General features: G+C 41.7%; 1 protein-coding gene across 2 annotated transcripts; it reads right to left on the minus strand.

Annotated features, from left to right (window-relative positions):
- Positions 1–367: 367 nt before the first annotated feature.
- Positions 368–20,371, minus strand: ret (ret proto-oncogene). Of its 2 annotated transcripts, XM_022743728.1 has the most exons (20): positions 20,272–20,371; positions 10,088–10,330; positions 9,530–9,823; positions 8,877–9,115; positions 8,562–8,757; positions 8,273–8,472; positions 6,729–7,011; positions 6,345–6,476; positions 5,775–5,885; positions 5,546–5,659; positions 5,161–5,405; positions 4,925–5,072; positions 4,700–4,807; positions 4,403–4,617; positions 4,053–4,175; positions 3,889–3,959; positions 3,282–3,419; positions 3,035–3,134; positions 2,261–2,408; positions 368–1,405 (listed from the first exon to the last, which is right to left on the minus strand). In XM_022743728.1, exons 1-20 carry the CDS (start codon positions 20,339–20,341, stop codon positions 1,248–1,250), a joined length of 3,336 nt encoding a protein of 1,111 aa, XP_022599449.1. In that variant the 5' UTR covers positions 20,342–20,371; the 3' UTR covers positions 368–1,247. The 2 variants fall into 2 exon arrangements, with proteins under 2 accessions (XP_022599449.1, XP_022599452.1); XM_022743731.1 differs by lacking the exon at positions 368–1,405 and having other exon boundaries at positions 1,904–2,408.
- Between the last annotated feature and the right edge of the window lie 742 nt (positions 20,372–21,113).

Raw genomic sequence — 21,113 nt, forward strand, 5'->3', positions numbered from 1 at the left:
CCTGGAAAAAAAATTTAAATCCTTATCAGCTTTACTTACAGCCAAATCCAGAGTGGAGCAGAGCTGAGACTCAGTGGAACTGGAAAAGGCACACAAGATTTTCATTATTCAGCGGCACTGAATATTTACACATTAAATGGCTTTTGTAGACAAATGCTTGCCAGGCCACTACTGTGATTTTTTAATAATGATTTAGAAATCAACATTTCTGCAAACTAGAGTATATAATGAACAGATGATGTCTGGAGGTGAACTGACGCTTAACATTATATTTTAATATTATGAAAATAATAAATCATGTCAACCACCAAACAGAAGTTGCATTTTGTTGATTGTAAAAAAAACAAAAAACAGAACAGAAGCTTACTATACTTTCAGAGATATGAGGTGAACAGACGTACTGCACATTTTTAATGTTTATTATTAATTGGAACATAATCAAATAATAACAACATAACAATGATAACACTCATTAGTTTACATAATCGTACTTTTTCCACAAAGTTTGCAATTACAATGAATGAAAAAGTGAACTGTAGTCTGACACAGGACATGGTTACAATCTACGTTAATTCTCATGTCCTTACACTGGAGTAGCACTCACTAGTTGATATTTTTCATGTAAAAAAAAAAAGAAGAAAAGAAATAAGAACAAAAAAACAAGAAAACCGTTCACTGAACAAGTCTGTGTTACTTTTCTTTGGCAACAACAGTTTTGAAACATCTTGTGGGAGAAACACAAAATGGGTCTTTGACATTTTTGAGGAGCACAATCCTCCTACAGTAGAAACTTTACATTTTCAGAACAAGTTCAGCATTTTGCTTTTTCTCCACTCAACCCCCGGCTGTCTACAACAACAGGTGATGGTAAAGACGTCCCCTTTAATTCCTGGGCTGGAACAAGATCTTCACAGTCGCACATTAATAATTGGAGGCTATTGTAGAAGCGGCACAGGCACTTAAAAGACATTGACACTGACATACAATCTGGTACAATAGTCATGCAGTGATACAACTTGGCCAACATGACCCATGAGGTAATAATTAACATACTGAAGAGCAGAATGAAGCATGGTCTATGTTGATCCAGCCAGTTTTGCAGCAAAATGACCTCAGTTTTAAACCTTGAATACCCATGCAACAGAAATAAAAGGGAACCAACTTTAGCATCAGATTGTATATGTACAGTCTCATAGAAATATATACATCTACCGATTTGTCATCTTTTCTACAGTGTTGGTTTGTCTTTAGCTATCGAGCTTGTCCACAGCTTTTGCGGGTGAAGGCAAAGCCATCCAGTTTGCATAAACACTATCATTGGCATATCTTGTAAAGACTGGATTAGTGGCATCATGTCTGTTGAGCGGTACCGGGCTCTTCTCAGGCCAGTTCGGGTATGACATGCCTAAAAACGAGAACATATCATTTTTCTGCACTCAGTGAAAGATAAACAGCGTGCAGACAGTAAGGCTCTCAAATCAAACTCTGCAGTGCCTGTCTCTGAAAGGAGTCCTGATCTGACTCTCTGAGGTGTAAAGTTATGGCTTTGTGTATGCTAGATAAAATGAAAGATAATATTATTTATTATTTATTGGCATTTTTGAGATGTATCGAGGCTATCGTGTTGCTCCCTGTATTTTACCTATGGCTGCCTTCCTGTATCTGTTCAGAAAGTCACTTGAGAGTTGCATTCAAAAGCCTTACTGTTTCTCTGTTCAGCATTGTGGAATCATTATAGTTCAATAGCTGATACACATTAGAAATTTAAAACAATCTGGAATTGAAACCACGGTGAGTGATTGATTCAGCGAGGACCTGTTTCAAATGTTACACACTGTTTCGTCCAATGCAAACAAATGATGAAAAGGTGACAAATGGAGTGTGATGGAATGAAAAAATTGAGCTATGTACAAATAAAATGCAGATGAAGCGCGAGTATGAGCAGTGCCATATAAATTAGAATGATGGTTATATTCAGTATTTACAAATGTGGCATTTTTTTTTTTGGTTCAGCATTCATGTACATTAGAAGCAGGTCCAAATAAAATAATAAAATCAAGACACAAGATCTTTTTTTTTTTCACTGAGCCTCTCATTTACGATGAAATGGGAGATATGTCAGCATTAATCAGCAAAAGGCATGCCTAGATCACAGTCACGCACACTTGACTATGGAAAAGCCAATCACAACTTGCCAAAAAAGAGAGCTTGTGTTGTGTGTCCTGTTTCTAAAATCTAGTAAATGCATGGGAGATTCTACCATAGAGCTTGTTTTCAATCCATGTGGAGGGGAGGGTTCGAGGGAGAGGGGCGTTATTACAGTCCACTAGTGGTGTGTCCTCTTCAGAGAGGGCGTCGTCGTACAGCAGGGCGTCAGCTGGCGTGGACGCCGCAAGGTCCAGGTAATCCTGACAAGAGCAGACGAGGGTGTGATTAGGCTGATTAAGGAGGAGAGGAGTCTCAGCACACTAAGGCCTGAAAGGTGACTGAAAGACCCTGCAGACATACTGTATGTGCAAAACCCTTCTTGTTGTTTCATCCACTACCTCTCTTTTGATAACAGTGAAGAACTAGCCTGCTGCATTCTGGGATGTTTGCATTCCCTATGTCCTTAAATGCTCTATATTTAGCCTCCCTTCAGCAGCAGGAGCCTGACTGGAATGCTCTGTGATTACGCTGCCCAAGGCCACATTTTAGGATTGCTCTTCAAACACTAATTATGGTATCTAAAACATTTGGGAAGAGTGACAGATCATTCAGTGAAGCAGGCGCAGCATGTGTTTGTGCTTATGCAGTGCATGTTGTCCAGCAGAAATGATATACTGCTCATTGTGGGCTCGCTGCAAGTCCAAAAGGAGCGGAAAGCTGAAAAACACTAACTTCAGACTGTCAGATCCCAGTGATGCATCACCGAGTTTGTCAACATTGCGCCAGTAATGCACGGAGTGAGGCTGATTAATAGGCTCTCCCTTAATATTTTCCTGATGAAGATTATGAATAACTTATCATAATGTATTGTATAGCTTCACCATACCCGACTTTTCACCATCATCTTTTCCAGTTCTTTGCTGATGTCTGAGAATGTTGGCCTCTTGTCTGGTTCTTGTTTCCAGCATCGAAGCATGAGGTTATACCTGTGGAGGAAAATATTTCATTGTGGGTGAAATAAGCATCATTTAATCCTCCCAACAGAATCATTTTCCACAACCGACTGTCTGTCAATGTGCTGGAGGGGGCGTAATTGTTCTCTCCCCAGAAACGTGGAGCGTAACAGATCTTACATTTCCTCCGAGCAGTTCTCTGGTCTCTCCATCCTGTAGCCGGTCTTGAGGAGGTTAAAGAGGCGTTCAGGGGCGATACCTGGGTATGGATTTCCTCCCAGTGTCACTATCTCCCACAGTAGCACACCAAAGGACCAGCTTAGAAGAAAACACAAGAGTATAAGAATATTTAAATCTGTGTGTTAAAGGAAAATAGATCAACTTTTAGGGAAATATCTTTGTTCGCTTTCTCAGTCAGCGTCCGGTTAGCTTAGCTTAGCACAAAGACTGGAAACATAGGGAAATATCTAGCCTTGTTCTGTCTGATATTTTTAGTTTGTTACAAAAACTGAAATGTAAAAACTGGATCTGGTTCATTATATTATTATATAACAAAGGATATATAATGTAGGCTATTGCTTAGTGAGATTTAAAAGTGCTGGTAAGCAGATTCTATTATCTTGGTTGTTTTCTTCTATTTCCAGTCTTTATGCAAAGCTAAAAGCTAAGCTAATCATCTTTAAATTTGATATGATATTGGTATCAATCTTCTCATCTACCTTTGAACAATAAAGCATTATTGCCCAACATGTCGAGACTGTCCTTTAAATGATTATATTATACTCACACATCACTTTGTGTTGTGTAAATGTGGTCAAACAAGGACTCTATTGCCATCCATTTCACAGGTATACGGCCCTGGAAAACAGAGACAAAGCTTGTTATATTTTTGTTGAAAAGATTGTTGTAAATAAAACTAAAACATTGTAATTTTCTGTCTGGTTTCTTTACCTTGCTCCTCTTCACATATGAGTCCTCTTCATACACATCTCTGGAAAGGCCAAAATCTGAGATCTTCATCTTCCTTCCTTCAGCTACAAGGACGTTTCGTGCTGCAAGGTCCCTGTGAACAAGCTGTTGAACCAAAAATACATTCATCTCTTTGTGTTCAGTCAACTCCTTCCATTGCCTGAACCACAGCTGCCTTCATTTACACTGTTATTTCAGCTTCATCCAGCTCTTACACTAAAACATGAACTTCTTCCATTTTAACTCTCAGCATCTTTCTGTGTTCGTATTTTGTCCGCAACCATAACATTTGCAAAATACTTCAGAGAGCATAACCTTTTTCTAGTTTGTACCTTCATCTCAGCCAGGTACTGCATGCCTCTGGAGATCTGCCACGCAAAGGAGATCAGGTCGCCCATGGTGAGCGCCCTGTCGTCTGGGTTCTCCAGATAGCTGGAGTTTCGGTTGGCGTCCCTGCCCATGTAGCTGGGGCCAACTTTCCTACTCTCGCGCAGGAAGTTGCGTAGAGACCCATACTTGGCATATTCCACAATCAAATACAATGGACCTATTCAGAGAAATTCAGAGCTCAGACTCCATGTGCAACACACATGCCCTGACAGAGGATGGCAGGAGGACTGAGGTCTTACCGTCCTGGCTGCAGGCTCCATACATCTTTATGACGTGCGGATGGTTGACTTGCTTCAGTAAAGTGAATTCTGACAGCAGGTCACGCAGCTCACTGTGCGAGGCGTTCTCTGTTACGGAAGAAAAGCGGGGATTGTAATGATGAAACCATTCATCTCTTCAGACATTCCCTCCTCATATATCACCATCACTTCTAGGCTCTTCCAGTATTTGTTGGCTTGTCTTACCTTTAAGCATTTTCACAGCCACTGTGGTGTAACCTGCTTTTCCTTTCAGCCTGAAAGCTGTTGCCTTGACCACTTTCCCAAACTCTCCTTCTCCTAAAGTCTTGCCAAGTACAAGGTTTTTACGAGGAAACTCCCATTTTGGATCCTCCTGTTGGAATAACATGACATTTCTGAGTTTAACACACAATATAGAGGGAAGAAAAGAGTCTTGTCACAGGTTGAAAGAAGCAGCTTACAGGTATTTTAAAGGTGTCAGTCTCGATGGATTCCTGTGAGCCCCGGCGTAAGTTGTTAGCAGGGAAGCTGATGGGATAGGCCTGAGCGGGCCGACGGAAAGTCATCTCTGCAGAGGCGATCGGAGGCTTGGGTGAGTTCTTGTGGTACCGGTGGATGAAGTATGAGGACAGGAGGATGGAGACGACGAAGGAGAGCAGCAGAGACGTGGCGATGATGGTCTTGCACATGTCGTCACATATCACCTCTGGAGGACAGGATGTTGTCATTTTTCAATAAAGCAGTTATCACTGTCTGGTTCTTTCTTGAGATGATGTAACGCAAAACCTTGTGGGGACAGTATTTCAGTTTATCACCAACAGTTTTGTGTGATTTATGACGACTCACCCTCAATATCTTCCTTCTCACAGAAGCATTTCTCAGAGTAGCAGTAGCAGGTTCCATAGCCAGCCTTGATCCCGTTCCCCAAGCCTCGTTCATGACCTCCGATCACAGTTTCCTCTTCAGAGACAGACAAAAATAGTCAACATGGTCTTATTTATAGGCCTAGATTTGCATGTAATAGAAATTGTGTTTTTCATGTTTAATTATTTGCAGGAAAAGACGTGTTTCATACTTGTACAGTCTTGTGGGCATATTGACGTATCTTTGCTTTCCACTGCATCACAAAAACTATCGGGGCATGTCCGCAGGTCAGGGGAGCAGGTTGAATAGTTTTCAGATATTCCTGAAATAATGAAAAGGGCGAGTGGGAAAACAGATCACACCAGACTGACATCTAACTCTGAAGTTTGGTTAGCTTGTCTTGATGTTAAAGGTCCTTAAGGTTGAAAATGTATCGGTTTAAACAACAATACATCACTATGGGGACTTGCTCTGGCCATCATGTGGTGTTCTTAGTGCTTGTATTTATCAAAATCAAGACCACATTTTTCCATGAGTCTTGCCTCCAGTCGCAAAAGGATGTAACTGAAAGGACACACATGCCGGATCTTTGCCTTTAATTTGTTCCTTTGCCACAGCTGAGGGAGACGTGCTCTCAGTCATGTTCTCATTTGGTTCTAGTTCAATTACTCCAAGGTCTCATAATTAATATGGACATGATTCAGTGATGTTAAAAGCCTATTTGATTGCAAACAAACGGCTTTTATTTGCTGAAGGTAAGTGTTAATTCAATAAAATGTACCTTTCTCTGTGCCTTGCCTCCACTGGCATCTCCCCGTTGTCGCCCCCAGGCCTCGGACAGACTCACAGTCTCCTCGCCGTCTGTTCTCTGCACAGGACAGGACCTGCTGGCTCTCCTGGCCGGCCTTGTTTGCTATATTCAACAGAGCCAGAGACACACATAACCAAATCTTTGAAAGGCATCTGGGAGAAGGGAAAACTGTTGAAAAGACAGTGTACGACAGTGTTAAATTAGTTAGGAAGTCAAACACCAGCTGTCTCCTAAATAACAGCAAGTGATACTGCATCACTACCTAATGGATGATCATCACAGATTAGATTAGAACATGAAGACTTCCTTTTAAAAACCCTGTGAGATGTTGGACCCCGGTTGTTCCAGTCTCACCTTCACCATCCAGTAGGATGTGGATCTGCGTGCTGGCTTCCTGCTGTGTGTGCTCCTCCTGAGCTACAACAAGGTACTGCAGGTCCTGACACTCGGGCCTGCGTAAGGCGCCCGAGTCGTTTACATAGAGCACCCCCCACATCTCGTCGGGAGCCTGGGTGATGCTTATGGCTGCGTAGCAGGACTGCAAGTCAGCAGACACGTTCCTATCTGGCACCTCGAGCCGGTACAAGACAGAGAATCCATCAAAGTGCTGGCAGTTTTCCACGCAGACTCTGCCAACCTGAGAGGAAATGGACCATTAACATACATAGGTAACTTAAGTGGAAGGACTTCCAGCAGGTGGCAGTCTCAGTATATTTGAGAGTGAGTCAGCACTAAGTCATACTTTCAAGATGTTTAATTGGCTATGGTTTCTATCTAGTGAAAAGAATCAACACTGTAACTTTCAGAATTAAATCTTATCCTATTAAAAGCGAGTTACTGTGTGTACTAAAACACCTCAAAATGAATTCATTTTTTCATTCATTAGCCTATCATCATCATTCCGTGGGGTTTGCAGGGAGGCTGGAACCAATCCCAGCTGACACTGGGCGAGGGTGGGGTACACCCTGGATAGGTCGCCAGTCTGTCACAGGGCTGACATATAGAGACAAACAACCATTCATGTTCACAGTCACCAATTAACCTAGACTGCATGTCTTTGAATTGTGGGAGGAAGCCGGAGGAGACCCATGCAAGGTTTAAATCCAGTACCGTCTTGCTGAGCTAACCACCGCAACCACCGTGACGCCCAATTAATCAATTATATTTGTTAAACTGTCTGGAAATGCTGTTGTCATATTGTTGCCGAGTTATTTTCATGTGCTGTCAGCTTGGCTGGCTGGCAGATATCACACAAATATCACACATGTTGCTGCCACACACCACAAGACAATTTTGTGACAACTTTGCTCAGTATAACAATTCTATAAAAACTATTTTTTAAACCACTGAGGTTCAGGCAAGAAATTGAGTGTCAAAGGTTCTGTCTCCTGCTACACCCAAAATTATATTGGTAAAACTACCAGAAGCCTACAACAACACATTCGCAGACTGGAATAAAACACCAGGATGTGAATTATTGTGTCCCTTCTCAGTTAATGCTCTCTCAGTGTCTCTCCTTTACAGTTCTTTGGGAGTTGAAACTTCTGACCTCCATCGAGGGAGAGATATTGATAAAAGCTTTGCCAAAGGGGATTTTTTTGGATCGATACCTTCAATTCTCTACAACCTAGAGGCTTTAATGAGGGAAAGACTACACACTATGTGAGTATTCTGCAGTTCTGCAAGTTTGCAGAAAGCATCTTTTAATGTCCATCAATGACATTGAAATTGCATTAGCAGCATAGTCACTATGTTGAGGAGGAATAACTGCAGCGACTGATAACATTGGCATGTAAATAATGTTTGTGGCTGACTTGAAAAAATGTCTTCCTATTCTTTAAGACAGCAGCAGGATAAACAGGGAGTTGTGGATCTGTCTGGTTAGTAGTCATGAGCACCTGTGCATAAACAGAGGCTCTGCGTGTCAGCGTGAACATCTGCGTGATGTTTGCGAAGCGGATCTGGACCGGTAAGATGGTGACGTTGAAGTGCAGCAACACTGTTCCCTCCAGACCAGGGTAGGTGGTGTCATTGACCAGGTAGTCCAGCTGCACCGTGCGATTCTCATTCACATACAGGTTCCTCTTCAGGACAAGCTCTAAAATCAAAGAAAAACAACATGTACACATGTAAAATGTGTGTTCAACACAACAGTGTTTTGGTATTAGAACCTCCTGTGTTACTCACGGTAGTCGTGGACGGTCTCTCGAATGCCTCCATGAGCAGCTTTCTTTTCACTGAAGGTGCCTTTTATGTCAAAGGTTTTATCTAGCCATGGGTCACTATTGAGCAGAGTCCCCACATACTTGTTGTGACTCTGGTCTATGGGATAGATGGGGGTTAAATCCCTGTCAAAGACGAACAAGGTTCCAAAAGAGCCGCCCTGGAAAAACAAAACGAGAAAGTGAGAAATTCAATCCTAAAGTAAAGATAAAATCAGCCAGCACTTTAAAGCTGCTCAGTGTTTTCTAGTCTAAGATTAGATTAGATTAGTCTTCTCACCTTTGTCCGATTGAAGCTGATGACAATGTCTGCTGTGTCTGTCCCGTTCACATACGGTGCGTTGTCGTCCTCATCATTGACAAAAACGTCCAGTGAAGTTTCCACCTTGGTGATGACCAACTCTGTTTGGACGGTGCAGACCAGCAGGAGTCTGTAGCACTCGCTCTCCTCTCGGTCCAGCGGGGCGGTCACCACCAGCTCTGTGGTGTTCTCATTTACAGCAAATGGTGCTGGGGTATCTGTCGACAAGAGGAAGAACACAGGTCATGTCAGCCGAGTCAGAGATGGTACCGGCGTGATTTAAAACAAGACTGTAACTTTTACTGAACAGCAGCCAATGTGGCTACAATGACTTTCATGGTATAGTAGCATTTAGCTACAGTCATACAGTAAGCAAAGTGACTCAGTACTGCGTGTTATACAGCAATATTTACCTAAAGTTTGCTAATGCTAGGTAACATTAGCAACCATACTACTGCTATAGCTACTGGTCATACCAGACCATGTCAGGCTGTAGCAGTAAAACCACTGACTGTATTGAATTGAGCATTGGTGCATTTTATGGTTTGTGAATTCAACTTTTCATCTGTAGGAGGATGAATGTGTTATTTCTTATTTCAAACGTTACAAACTCTCTCAGTAATGCGTCTAACCTGACTCCACATTGTAAGTGATGGTGTAGTTGGGGCAGACGTTGAGTCTGGTGAGGCGTCGGAGTTGCCGTAGGGCCCCGGGGAACCTGTTCTCCATGATGTGGGGGTTGGAGGTGTCCCTGTGCGGGAAGCATAGTTCCTTCATATCTGTCTGAGCACACTGTGGCAACGTGGCGTTGACAAAGTCCAAGGTGATCCGAGGGGAGTTTCTGTTGACGCAGTGGGACTTCTTGGAGAAGTTGGGTAAAACCATGGCGTGCAGGACCAACTTCTTCACAGACCATGAATGTTGATCTGATGAGATGCACAGCCAAAACAAAAACAAAAGGCATTTTCATTTTAATCTCAGACAGTGCTCTTTTTGTTGATTGCACTCTTTTTCCCCCTGAATGCAATTACATTATTGTCCTGAAGGCTGAAACCCAAACACAGAGCCAAAGCATCATTTGTATGCAAAGAGCACAAACGTCCAGAAACTAATTTACTCTCATGTGTACGGCACACCTGGCACTGATATAGGAATATACATTACCATGGAAATGCTTGCACCCAACTCACTTGGGAAGGCGAAGTCGCTCTCCTCCAGGGTTTTGTTCAAGGACAGTACTCCGGTGTGGACGTCCAGGTGGAACCAGGAGCTGTGGGCCGGACGTCTCAGAGAGCTCCAGCACAGGTAGAAATGCGGCCGCTCGGAGTCGCTGTCCAGCATGGCGTGGACCTGGAGGATGGGCGTACCTGCCGGCTGGCCGACATATACCGTCTCGATGTACTCATTCTGTGGGAAGTAGAGCCCTGTCGATCCTGCAGAAAGAAGACATGAAATAACCAGATGTTTCAGAACAGGCAGCCAAGTGAAGCACAGGGGAACTCAGTCATACTCGCTATAAGGAAAACTGAATAATAAGGCCCGACGTTGCTGCTGCTGAGAGCCGGTCTTATTACAGAGCAGGAAAACAGCAGTTATCATAACATCTCTTTCTGGATATTTAATTGTGACAACAATACCCACTGACATCTCTGCCGAATGCAAATTAACACATACATGGAATATGACAGGTTTGTTTTTTTCTTTTTCTCCTTTGATGCATCTTTCATCCCCCGTTAGCGGAAATTGAAAGGAGGGTTCAAATGACACTTATGCAGCTCTTTTAATGAATTTCTCATGTGGTCAATAACATGTGGTTTCCGATTCTCCTTGCGTTCACCTTGAGAAGTTTAATTACAAGGGATAACATGATATGGAGGATAAATGAATCATTACCTGCCAGAGGGGGAGTGCGGGGTGTGTGTGTGTGTGTGTGTGTGTGTGTGTGTGTGTGTGTGCGCACATATGTGTTGGGGGTAATCCATAAAGAGCTATAGCAGGCTGTGTGTTTTACAGGAAAATGGAGATGCGAGTGTTCCTCCTGTAATTATATCCCTGTTATGTTCCTCTTTGACGACAGTAGGCGACCATTTAGGGAACGCACTAATGTCATTAGCAGACAGCAAAACTAGATTTTCTATTTCTGTTGGTGCAGTTGAGGCATTGGCTCTGGTTTCAGACATTGATTTAATTTTGTGGGGCTTAGATGACAGGAGGCTGAGCTGATGGATAAAATGTGGCCGTCCTTCCTGAAGGATAGAGATGGAGATACACCCAGGGAGGCTGCAGCCCCTTTTTATTAAAAGTGCCCATGAAACAAAAACAAACAGCGAGCCACTTGTTTGTTAATCCTGCTGGGATAGAGGGGAGTCAGTTTCATGCTGGATAACATTTTAGGGAGGACTTCCCATTTCCTAAATCTATCACAACCAAATTAGAGCCATTGGTGCTCGTGTATCGAGGCCTCATTTGAGCACAGTTAGGTGTAGAGATCTGCCAGATGCCACACAAAATGGGTTTGTTATGGGGCTGCTGTCAAAAACAGGATTTAATCTGCCACATGTTGTACTGAATCTTTTTTTCTGTTTTCTATTATTTGCAAGTTGTGATACAATCAAGACAACATAGAGTCCAACGACTGATTGACAAGGCTTCAAAAAGTGAAAATAAAAATACCACATAAGAATTTTCATTTCTATTCTCCCTTTAGAGCAGCTCTTCATTGATTTTATGTTTCTTTGATTATCATTTCTGAGAAACCTTTGAACAAATCTGAAAATTCATCTGAGAAAAGATAAATTATTTGGAGTGATGGATATGGTATTTACCCACAATTTAAATTAGGATGATTAAAATGGCCATGTTTGTTTCTTCCTGAGTTGCAAAGCACAGTACGTCAGTACGTCAAGTCAATTTAGGATGATATTAAACAAGAGATAATGGAAACTGACTATTTTAATTACACTGTAAAAGCCCAACTAGGGAAGAGTTGAAAATTAGCATTAGCTATAAACTCTGTGCAACACATCAGTGCCAGGTTTTGTTTTGGCGGTATGTTAAATTACATCGTCCTTATTTACTAAACTAAACTAAACTAAACTAAAATCATGCTGTGGATAACAAACCAGAACATTTTGACATTAAAGCATGAGGAGAAGATGACCTAATGTTCCCTCTTAAATTGAACAAAAATGTGCAGGTGGTTTCAATAATTCTACTGACCTTTTGTTGTCTAGCTTGGATTAGGCCAATGTGTGTACTGATGTTGTTGCTGCACCGAATGGAGGGACTAAGAATATTTATTCAATGACATACACCTCTGTACTCTGGGCATGGAACACTATATTTCCTTCTTCTAATGTAGCAAAATAATACAGCACAGTACGCTGAGTCAATGGGAAGAAGAAACAAAATGGTTCAACATGGATGGACGGCCTTACTACAGTAATATAACCTGTTAAATGTTATATAAACACTTTAAATATGCGCATGAACTCTGAATGTGCTGCAGGTGAACAATGGTGATATACAACAGAAAAGGAAGACAATGTGATGTGAGAAAATAGGGGAAGTGAAACAATAATAATATGCGACCTCAGTGTAGGTGTCCAGCTGTGTACCTAACATTGCCATTAGAGGGAGCCATAATCATACTGACTGACAGGCCACAAGCTGACAGGAAAAGTGGAAAACTGCTCCTTGATATTTATCACAATCCATTATTAGACTAATGTCTGCACTGATTTGATGAGATGTTGAACATCCATTTGTTCATTTGTATTTTTAACAAGCTAAAAAAAAAATCTTTCTACAGAACTTTATTAGATAAATAAGGATAATTAATCAACAGAAATCTTACACATGATACAGTCATGAATCAAACAGAGCAGATGACAGCAGCTCTACAAATAAAACTAGAGGGTCCAACGTGTTAACCAAGGGGAGCCATACGCATTTATGAATGCAGACCTTGGCTCAGAGCCACGCTGGCTGCTGGACCCCATGCAACACAATTCGTTTATATCATTCAAAATTCAATTTCTTTCCAGGACCGAAGCCAACAGAAAGCAAGCAGTTTATATCAAAACTAATTAATTGAATGGATCAAGCAGGCCCCTCTTAGCAAATGGCATCTTTTGTCTGTGAAGCCATGATGATGATTTTCCAAAGCATGACTCATTAGCTTCACCAAATGATGCACAAGAATGACGGAAACACAGATAGTAATGACATTTCACCTCTTAACACCATGCACGGGTAATGATTTTAAAAGTAAAAGCTGCAGCACATGTTGTGTGCCTTGGGAACACTGAAAAATCTTCTTCTGATTTTAACATTAAGCTGTTTTTCCCTTGACGTGCCATAACTCAAAGTGTGTAAACATTACCATCATGAGTAGAACCTTTTACAGCACCTATAAAACTGATCCTCCGCTGCAACATGCAGTGTCATTTCTTCAAAAGCTGGAGTAAGTAATTTTGCAAACAAAGCCAGTGTTTGAACAGGAGGACTCTTGTAGCAATCCATGTTTACAATAGATATCATGTACTGCTGAGTGGATAGTGAAATTTGACTTGTGCAAGGATGAAAAACAACAACGGAAAACCCTGTCGGTCATCGATACGCGTATGCTCTTCCTGGTCGTCTTTGATGAATGCAATTTCCTTGAGTTTATTATGGCCTGCGTCTGTTTTGTCTCATTTTTTAACAGAGGAAGGACAAAAAGGACAAGAACTCATCACAAAATCTGAAACCACACGCTCAGTCAGCCACAGTGTGTCTGGGACTGGTCAGAGCTGATAGGGTGGAACGCCCTCTCCGTCGTCCCAGACAAAGACAGGAACTCAATTAGCTCGATGCGTGCTTCGGCTGATAGATTTACCAGCTATGAGCTCATGTGCTGGAGGAACCCACAAGCTTACTAATCTACCTCCGTGGAAGCCTCAATGAAACAAAACATGGATCTCCCACTCAGACGTCCTCAACGAGCATCCTCGTCAAGAGCACGGGCAGATCAGGAGAGGTGACCCGGCCCGGCTGCTGTGTGATTCATTCCCTCACTAATCTTGTTCGGAGACTGGAGCTCCTGCCATGCAGAGCTCAGCCCTTATGCCCTCTGATTCCCAAGGTCAACGTGCGCTGCATCAGTCCCTAGTAACGACCCATCGGAAAGGCCGTGTATCTGGCAGCAGACCAATCAATAACCGTACTAATCAACAGTGATGCTGATTGTTTTCCACTGATGAGACAGACAAGGAGAAAGGCTGAGGGCTGCATGTGCGCAATCATCTCTGCTGCACGTAACATGGACCCACTTGTTTAAGCTGCATGGCCACAGACATATTACATCTATAGTGTGTCTTTCATTTCACAGCCAGCTCCACAATTTGCTCCATCAACATCCACATTTTAGTAGGATCGATCATCTATTACGAAGCAGCTGTAGCGAGCAGCATTAAGGAGCATATCACCCGGTTATATAATGGTGATATAAATACAATAAATATTATAATCGCTCTGAAACCTATCACAATTACTCTGCCTCCAAAGATGTAACAGTTATGGGAATGGTTCTCCTCAAGGATTCAATTAACTAAAAAGCTGCACATTGGGCTATAATTCCACTTATGAAAGCTTTTATTGATCATAATATTTTGAAAACTCTCCCTCTTGGTTTCCTGTCCCGGTATGCACAGTCATACCACACTGGATCCAGAACCTGGATTTAATATAGTCCTGAATGCAGTGCTTTTAATCACAAAACAATGAGATGCAATGGAGGAAAGAAAGTCATTTCCCGTCATGATGATACAGTCATCAAACTTTTCATCAGAGTAATATGATATCTGATCCCAGTTTGGAGGGTGCAGTCAGGTTCCAGGTAGATTACTCAGTTTGTCATGATGCATACCGTAACATAATAATCAATTACCCTGTAATGTAATCCAATTAGCCCTCAGATAATACAAGACCTGAGATCCAATGAACCATGTTCATCAGTCATCAAGAAATCTAATAGAACATCTCCTTAGGGGTTTGCTGCAAGTATAAATTCAGTTGAAGAATTCCTCTGGGGGGGGGGGGGCAGTGGCATCAAAAATTGAACACGTGGTGCATCAGCTCCAGACTGAGTTTGAGTCATCTGACTGCTTTGATAAAACATCTCTCTCCTCATCAGAGCAGTCGTGTACACAAGAGCAGGCAAAGACTGTAACTGCCTGTGGCAAAATAAAGTAAAATCATTTATATTTGCATAAACACTCCGTGACAGGTTTCATGAAGGTTTCAGTTTACTGGATGACTGAATTTGAGAATCTCACTTTTTTAATATATTGATATTAACAACATCCACATAAAGATCTGTATCATCGTTACCAAGAGAAACAGACTCTTAACGAGATTAAAAACTAATCCAGTGTTCACTCTTTGTGTCAAAGGAAAGTGTAAGACTAAGAGTCCACAGCCACACCAATGCCTCTGAGGCTGTACTTCAGCACAGGGAAATGCTAACATGCTCTCAATGCTAACACTCCGATGTTGTGATGTTTTGCACGTATAAGTACTGGCCAAATTAACATATTGATCTAAGAAGATCATGAGTCACCACTATTAATCATCTGGGGATCATGGACAAAATTTCATGGAAATCCATCCAATAGTTGTTGAGATATTTGAGGCTGGAATAAAGTGAAAACTGTAGCAAAGCTAACAGCAGGCACGCATAGATAGTTATATCTTATACATATTGCATATTGAATGTTCTTGACATTGTATAAAATGGTCTGTTGTGCTAATGAAATATATATTAAAAAAATTCTGATGAATTAAATATAAAATGTGTTAATTGTGGGACTGTCCAGCGTACACCTTAGCAGTGCTGCAGAAGATTATGAAGCATTTTAGCATCATTAAATCTTCACCACATTCATTCAAACAAAAACAAAAAATGACACTGTTGAGATGAGCAGTAACATTACTACTATTCTCTATCTCCTTGCTACATTGTGTGTCACCACATCAGGTTTCACAGCAGATGATGGATCACGTTATGGAAACGGGGGGGGGGGGGGGGGGGGTTATGGCAGGAGGATGGATCCTCTGATCTTCCGGCACAAGTAGATTCGAAGCTTTCAGAGTTTCTGGCACAGGCAGGTGGTGGAACGTGGTGGAAAAATAATTTCCGACATGTTTACCCACCTCTTTAAAAGTGGAGGATGAAACAAATGGACACAGAGGGAAGTCAGGGTGGGGCTGGTGGAGGAGGGGTGAGCAGAAAACATCCTCTTTGTGATAAGAAGCATTGGGGTCTATGGGAAAAGAAGAATATGGACTTATGGAAGAATATGCAATTGAAAGATAACTGGAATGGCTTTTGATTCATTGAAATGGAGGTTAATTAATGATTATTGCAGTTTAAAGACCTGATGTAGGTCTACAGAACCAGCACTAAATAATACACTGAATAACCTTTATCCAAATGAACCAGATCCTCTTAACAGACACTTATGTGTGATCCATCACTTCCACAAGAAGAACCACAGAGGCCGTGACCTTGGTACTGTATCTTTGACCCGGAAGGTTATCTCCATAATGTTTTGGTTTGCTTGGATAGCAACTAATTAGAAAGTTATATTTTCATTATTAAAGATTGTATACCTGTAAAATAGTAATATCCCTCACATTCAGTTGCGCAGTGTCACTCGGACCATGTGGATTCAAATGAGCTTGTTCTTTGTTGTTCGTCAGTTAAATGATGGGTCACAACACACAGCGTGCACGGCTAGGCGACTGGAAAATAACTTGTCAAGACCCATGTGAAACGAGAGGACTAAATGCCCCGAGGGCGAAATTTCAATCAATGTCTCCTTGTCCTTTCACCACAGCAAATTAGATTCTAGCCATGCATGAGAGGGAAGTGTGACCCTGAACTGACTAGAGGATCAGACAGAGAGCTTTGACAGGTAGGAGCGGCATCCATGCAACGCCAGCAGCAGCAGAAGCAACAGTCCAAAAGTCAGAGGTTGGGACTGTGCGGTAATGAATCCAACCAGTCCAGTTTGGTCAGAAACCTAATGGGGTGATGCATTTTATGCCAACATTTTGATGATTTAATAAATGCATAAGCTGGCAGACGGAGGAACTATAACAGAGAAGTCCAAATATCAAACTTTGAAACTGCTGCATCACGGCTCTGAGCCTGATAAAACCTGACAGGATGACGCTGATGATTTTAGCTGCGTTTCGTGTTCACTGTTGCTCATTAAATTATTTTTTGATTTTCCTGCTAGAAAAAAAAGTGTTAAAAACTTATTTTTCCTTGGCAGAGTTTCTTAGCATTTGTAGCTCTCAGTTGCTGGGAGGGTTGAATGGAGGGAAGCTGAGGCCAGATGGTTGTGGTTTTATATCACATGGTGAGGCGTGTGTTCTATGCCAAAATTTTAAATGAATAAAGGAATCAAGTTTCTTTTTGCTAGAAACAGCTTTGACAGAGTTTCCTCCCAAGAAGAAGAAAAGCCCTGCTGTATAAACAACAAACTCTTCAACAAACAACTTGTAACATTATGATTTCCAATTATACTAAAAGAGACGTAGTGACAACACAAGCGGAAAATTGACCAGATTTATAAGGCATCCATAGGCGACACAAGACAGAACCTTTACTGAGTCTTGTAATGTAATAAGGAGCTAAATCAAATAGCAGCATGTATCAAATGAGATTTATTGGTCTGGTCCTTCTCAAAAAGCAGAATATGCTGATGAAAATCATCACTCTAATGCGAGGAGAAGGAGGAGCAGCTAAAGAGGCTGCCACCGTGGCCTCCTCTGGGACGGAGGGGGGGGGTCAACGCTGAGGATGACCACTCGGTTAAGGTTTCAAAGGTCAGAGGGCGAGGCGGGGTCAAAGATACAGTAGCAAGGTCACGGCGGAAGATAAACCGATCAATGCTTTTATGTGAAAACATCTGTGGTCGTTCTGTAGAGGTGATGGATTACACAGAAGTGTCTGTTAAATGGATCTGGTTCATTTCAATAAAGGTTATTCAGTGCTGGTTCTGAAGGCCTACTTTTGTTCAATCAAAGGTCATTTCAGTTATCTCTCAATTGCACACCAAAGTCCACATTCTTCTTACTAATGTTAAAATTTAACAGAGACCTCAGTGCCTTGGATCTTCTCCTAAACGACTACAAGAAAACATGTTTGTGTCCAAACTGAAACCAGCTCCATGTAATCTCATGAGCAAAGAGAAGTCCCAGCTTCTAATTCCAACTCTAGAACTGCTTCACTTCTTCTACTTAGCTCTACTCGTAAGTGCAGCGCGACGTCGCAGCCACATTTAAAAACGCTGATTACTCTTATAGCGAGCACTGATTGCCAATTTCCTTTGTTTGATTACCTCAGCAAGAGAAACTAAACTAATCAGTAACCTGTAACAGTGATGATGTGAATCACCAAACACTCAATGTTGCAACTTTTGTTTTCTAAGAGCTAAACAAACAACACAACCACTCCTTCGATTCAAGCAAGTATGAAATGCCTCGTGTTGTGAAAACTGATATAAGATCTAATATCGAATCTAAAATCTAATCTGTAAAATAATTCGGTGATTTAAGAAGATTTTTCAAGAAGTGTAAAACAGGAAATGGTCAAACTCTTTACTGACGCCAACAGTCAGAGCATCCTCCCAAAGTGAGACAAACTCAACAGCCTGAACGCACACAACAAAATCAATCTCATGTGTCATTCTGAGGCCAGTTAAGATCCGACCTGCAATCTGAACAGTGTGTGCACTTGTATAACAGGCGATATTTTCCTAAAGAAAACAAACAGCCAGTGTTTGCCCAGAGATAGGAGCAGCTGCTGCACACCTGCCTGCGGCTCGCTCCTTCTCCTCTCTGAACAAGTCCAGGCCTTTTGTTCCAACAAAACAGGCAGGTGATGGACACCGCGTTCAACGCAGGGGTGTAGATTTCAGCACCCATTTAATTACCATCTCGTCCTTGACACATGAAATCGAACTAGACCGACTGTGTCCATCTATAAATATCAGGAGAAATGGCTGCTTCGCTGACAATACATGTAGAAAAAAGCAAAGCAGGACCGAGATGTAAATGTGCGTAGGGTGTGTGTGTGATAGGAGCATCATCCTGTATCTGTGAGGTGAATCTACGTCCCTCAGCTCCTTTTTGCTGAGAACCCCGCTGTCTGTCACAATGAAAAATAATCAGAGAGCATTACACACAACCGTGGCACCTTAAAAATTTCATTCATCATTTTAACAACTCTGCAGAAAACTGCTCCCTCGGGCGATTACGTCTAAGCCCGGAGTTTATTGGTGAGCCCACTTTTGCAGACATGAAATATGAAAACTAAAGACTGTGACGATAAACTGGGGGAAAAAAAAGCACTGATAGTAAACTCTGTTAAGACCAGTTTTAAGTCCAAACACAAATTCAGGAATTCCACACGATGGCCTATATTTATCCAAGCATCACATCTGACATACTTGCTGCACACTGAGATTTGCACACTCCTGAGCTATGAGAGACATTTTAAATATAGACTGCACTGGGAGGACAGTGTTGGTACAGTTGGGCTGTGGGATTGTGAACGGGGATTATAATATTATGATATATGGCTGTATTCATTTGACACTAGGTCTCAATGTGCCATACCACAAATAACAGCAACAGCCAGCCAGCTCACTTTTTGCAGCGTGAAACGGTGCTGGCATTGTGTTCGATACTTTTCTCGGTTAAAGCCTCAAAAAACTCACTCAGCTTCCAAAATGTTGCAATTTAGCAAAGCAATTTAGCTTTGCACATGAGCAGCCAATTTCATGTGTATTATCAGTTGCCATCTAGACTCCAGGTCCACTGGCTCTGTTTGCAGCAGCTCAGAAATCTTTCCTCTCTTTATTTCTCTTTATCCTGTTTTATCTGTTTTATTTGTTTTTTTGCAGAGAATCATACATTTTGTGAATTTAAAGTGCATCCCAAACCACACATATTTTAGTTTCTGATGTGCCTACACCACAAGTAACAGCCTTTCTGACTGACAGGAGGACAAGGGATGAAGAAGATGCTCAATAAAAAAAGAAGAAGAAAAAAAAGAATGAAGCTGTCAGGTGAACTGATAATGATTCAACAGAGGAAGGAAAGAAAACACAAAATAAAATGTTTTCTTTTGGGTTAACAATTTAAGAGACTATTTATTTTATTTTATCATGTTGAGTTTTCATAAATGGCCCTATCTGTTTCATGTAAGCCACTGTACATTTGGAAACATATAGTGCAACATATATTTAAAATTGTTTCCAACTTCCTCTAGCGCTCCTCCAGCTTGAGGTCTCACAATAAAACTGATGATGAACCTTACCTCCCAGCAACAGCAGCAGCACCACCGCCACGACCATGTTTCCCCGAGAGAAACCACAACTCAGCCCCATATTCGCGAACCATAAGTAAAAGTTTCTGAATGAAAATGCGATTAAAAAAAAAAGTTCCTTCGGCAGAAAAATTTCAAAAAATAAATTCAGACCGACAGTCGCTGTATAAACCAGCGTGTGTCCCGTATGCGCGGCTCCGGGCGGACAGATGAAGTCCTCAGTGTCCCATAGACGCGCTGCTGTGTGCGGCTCCAGTGGCTGCTGCTGGGCTGACTGGCTGGCCGGGGGGAGGAGGTTCATTGCTCCACTACTCACTGCTCCCCAGCTTCCGCAGCAGCGGGCATCTACAGGAAATTTAAGAGCATAATTTAACAGCAGGTCAGTCATCTCATTAACACTCTGCGGGGGGAAAATTATTAACAATTATCATTAAATGTGTAATGGCTCATTTTTAAAGGTACAGGCACTGTTTTTAAAGGGATATCAGATGTGCTCATTTTAATCACTTCATTGTAACAGACTTGCATATGTGTGTATGTATGAATGTTATTTAGAAAAAACACTATTCAGCAGCATCAGTGATATTAATATATTTACTTTGGTGGATTCAAAGACAACATTTAAAACAAAATGTGTCATTTGAGAGGAACAAAGTGGACAAACAGTTTAGCTTTTGGCACAATAATAATCAATTTCACTGATGAGCCCAAAATGATCTTGTTTAATTAATTAATAAGATTATTTACTAGCAGTCATCTGCAGTGTGTACCTGCTCACTACTGTCAGAGCAGCTGTGTGAGTCTGGTCGAACTCTGTGGGACCTTTCCTCTCT

Source organism: Seriola dumerili, unplaced genomic scaffold, assembly GCF_002260705.1.
Source record: "Seriola dumerili isolate Sdu_G_001 unplaced genomic scaffold, Sdu_1.0 BDQW01000073.1, whole genome shotgun sequence".
NCBI classification, from domain to species: Eukaryota; Metazoa; Chordata; class Actinopteri; order Carangiformes; family Carangidae; genus Seriola; species Seriola dumerili.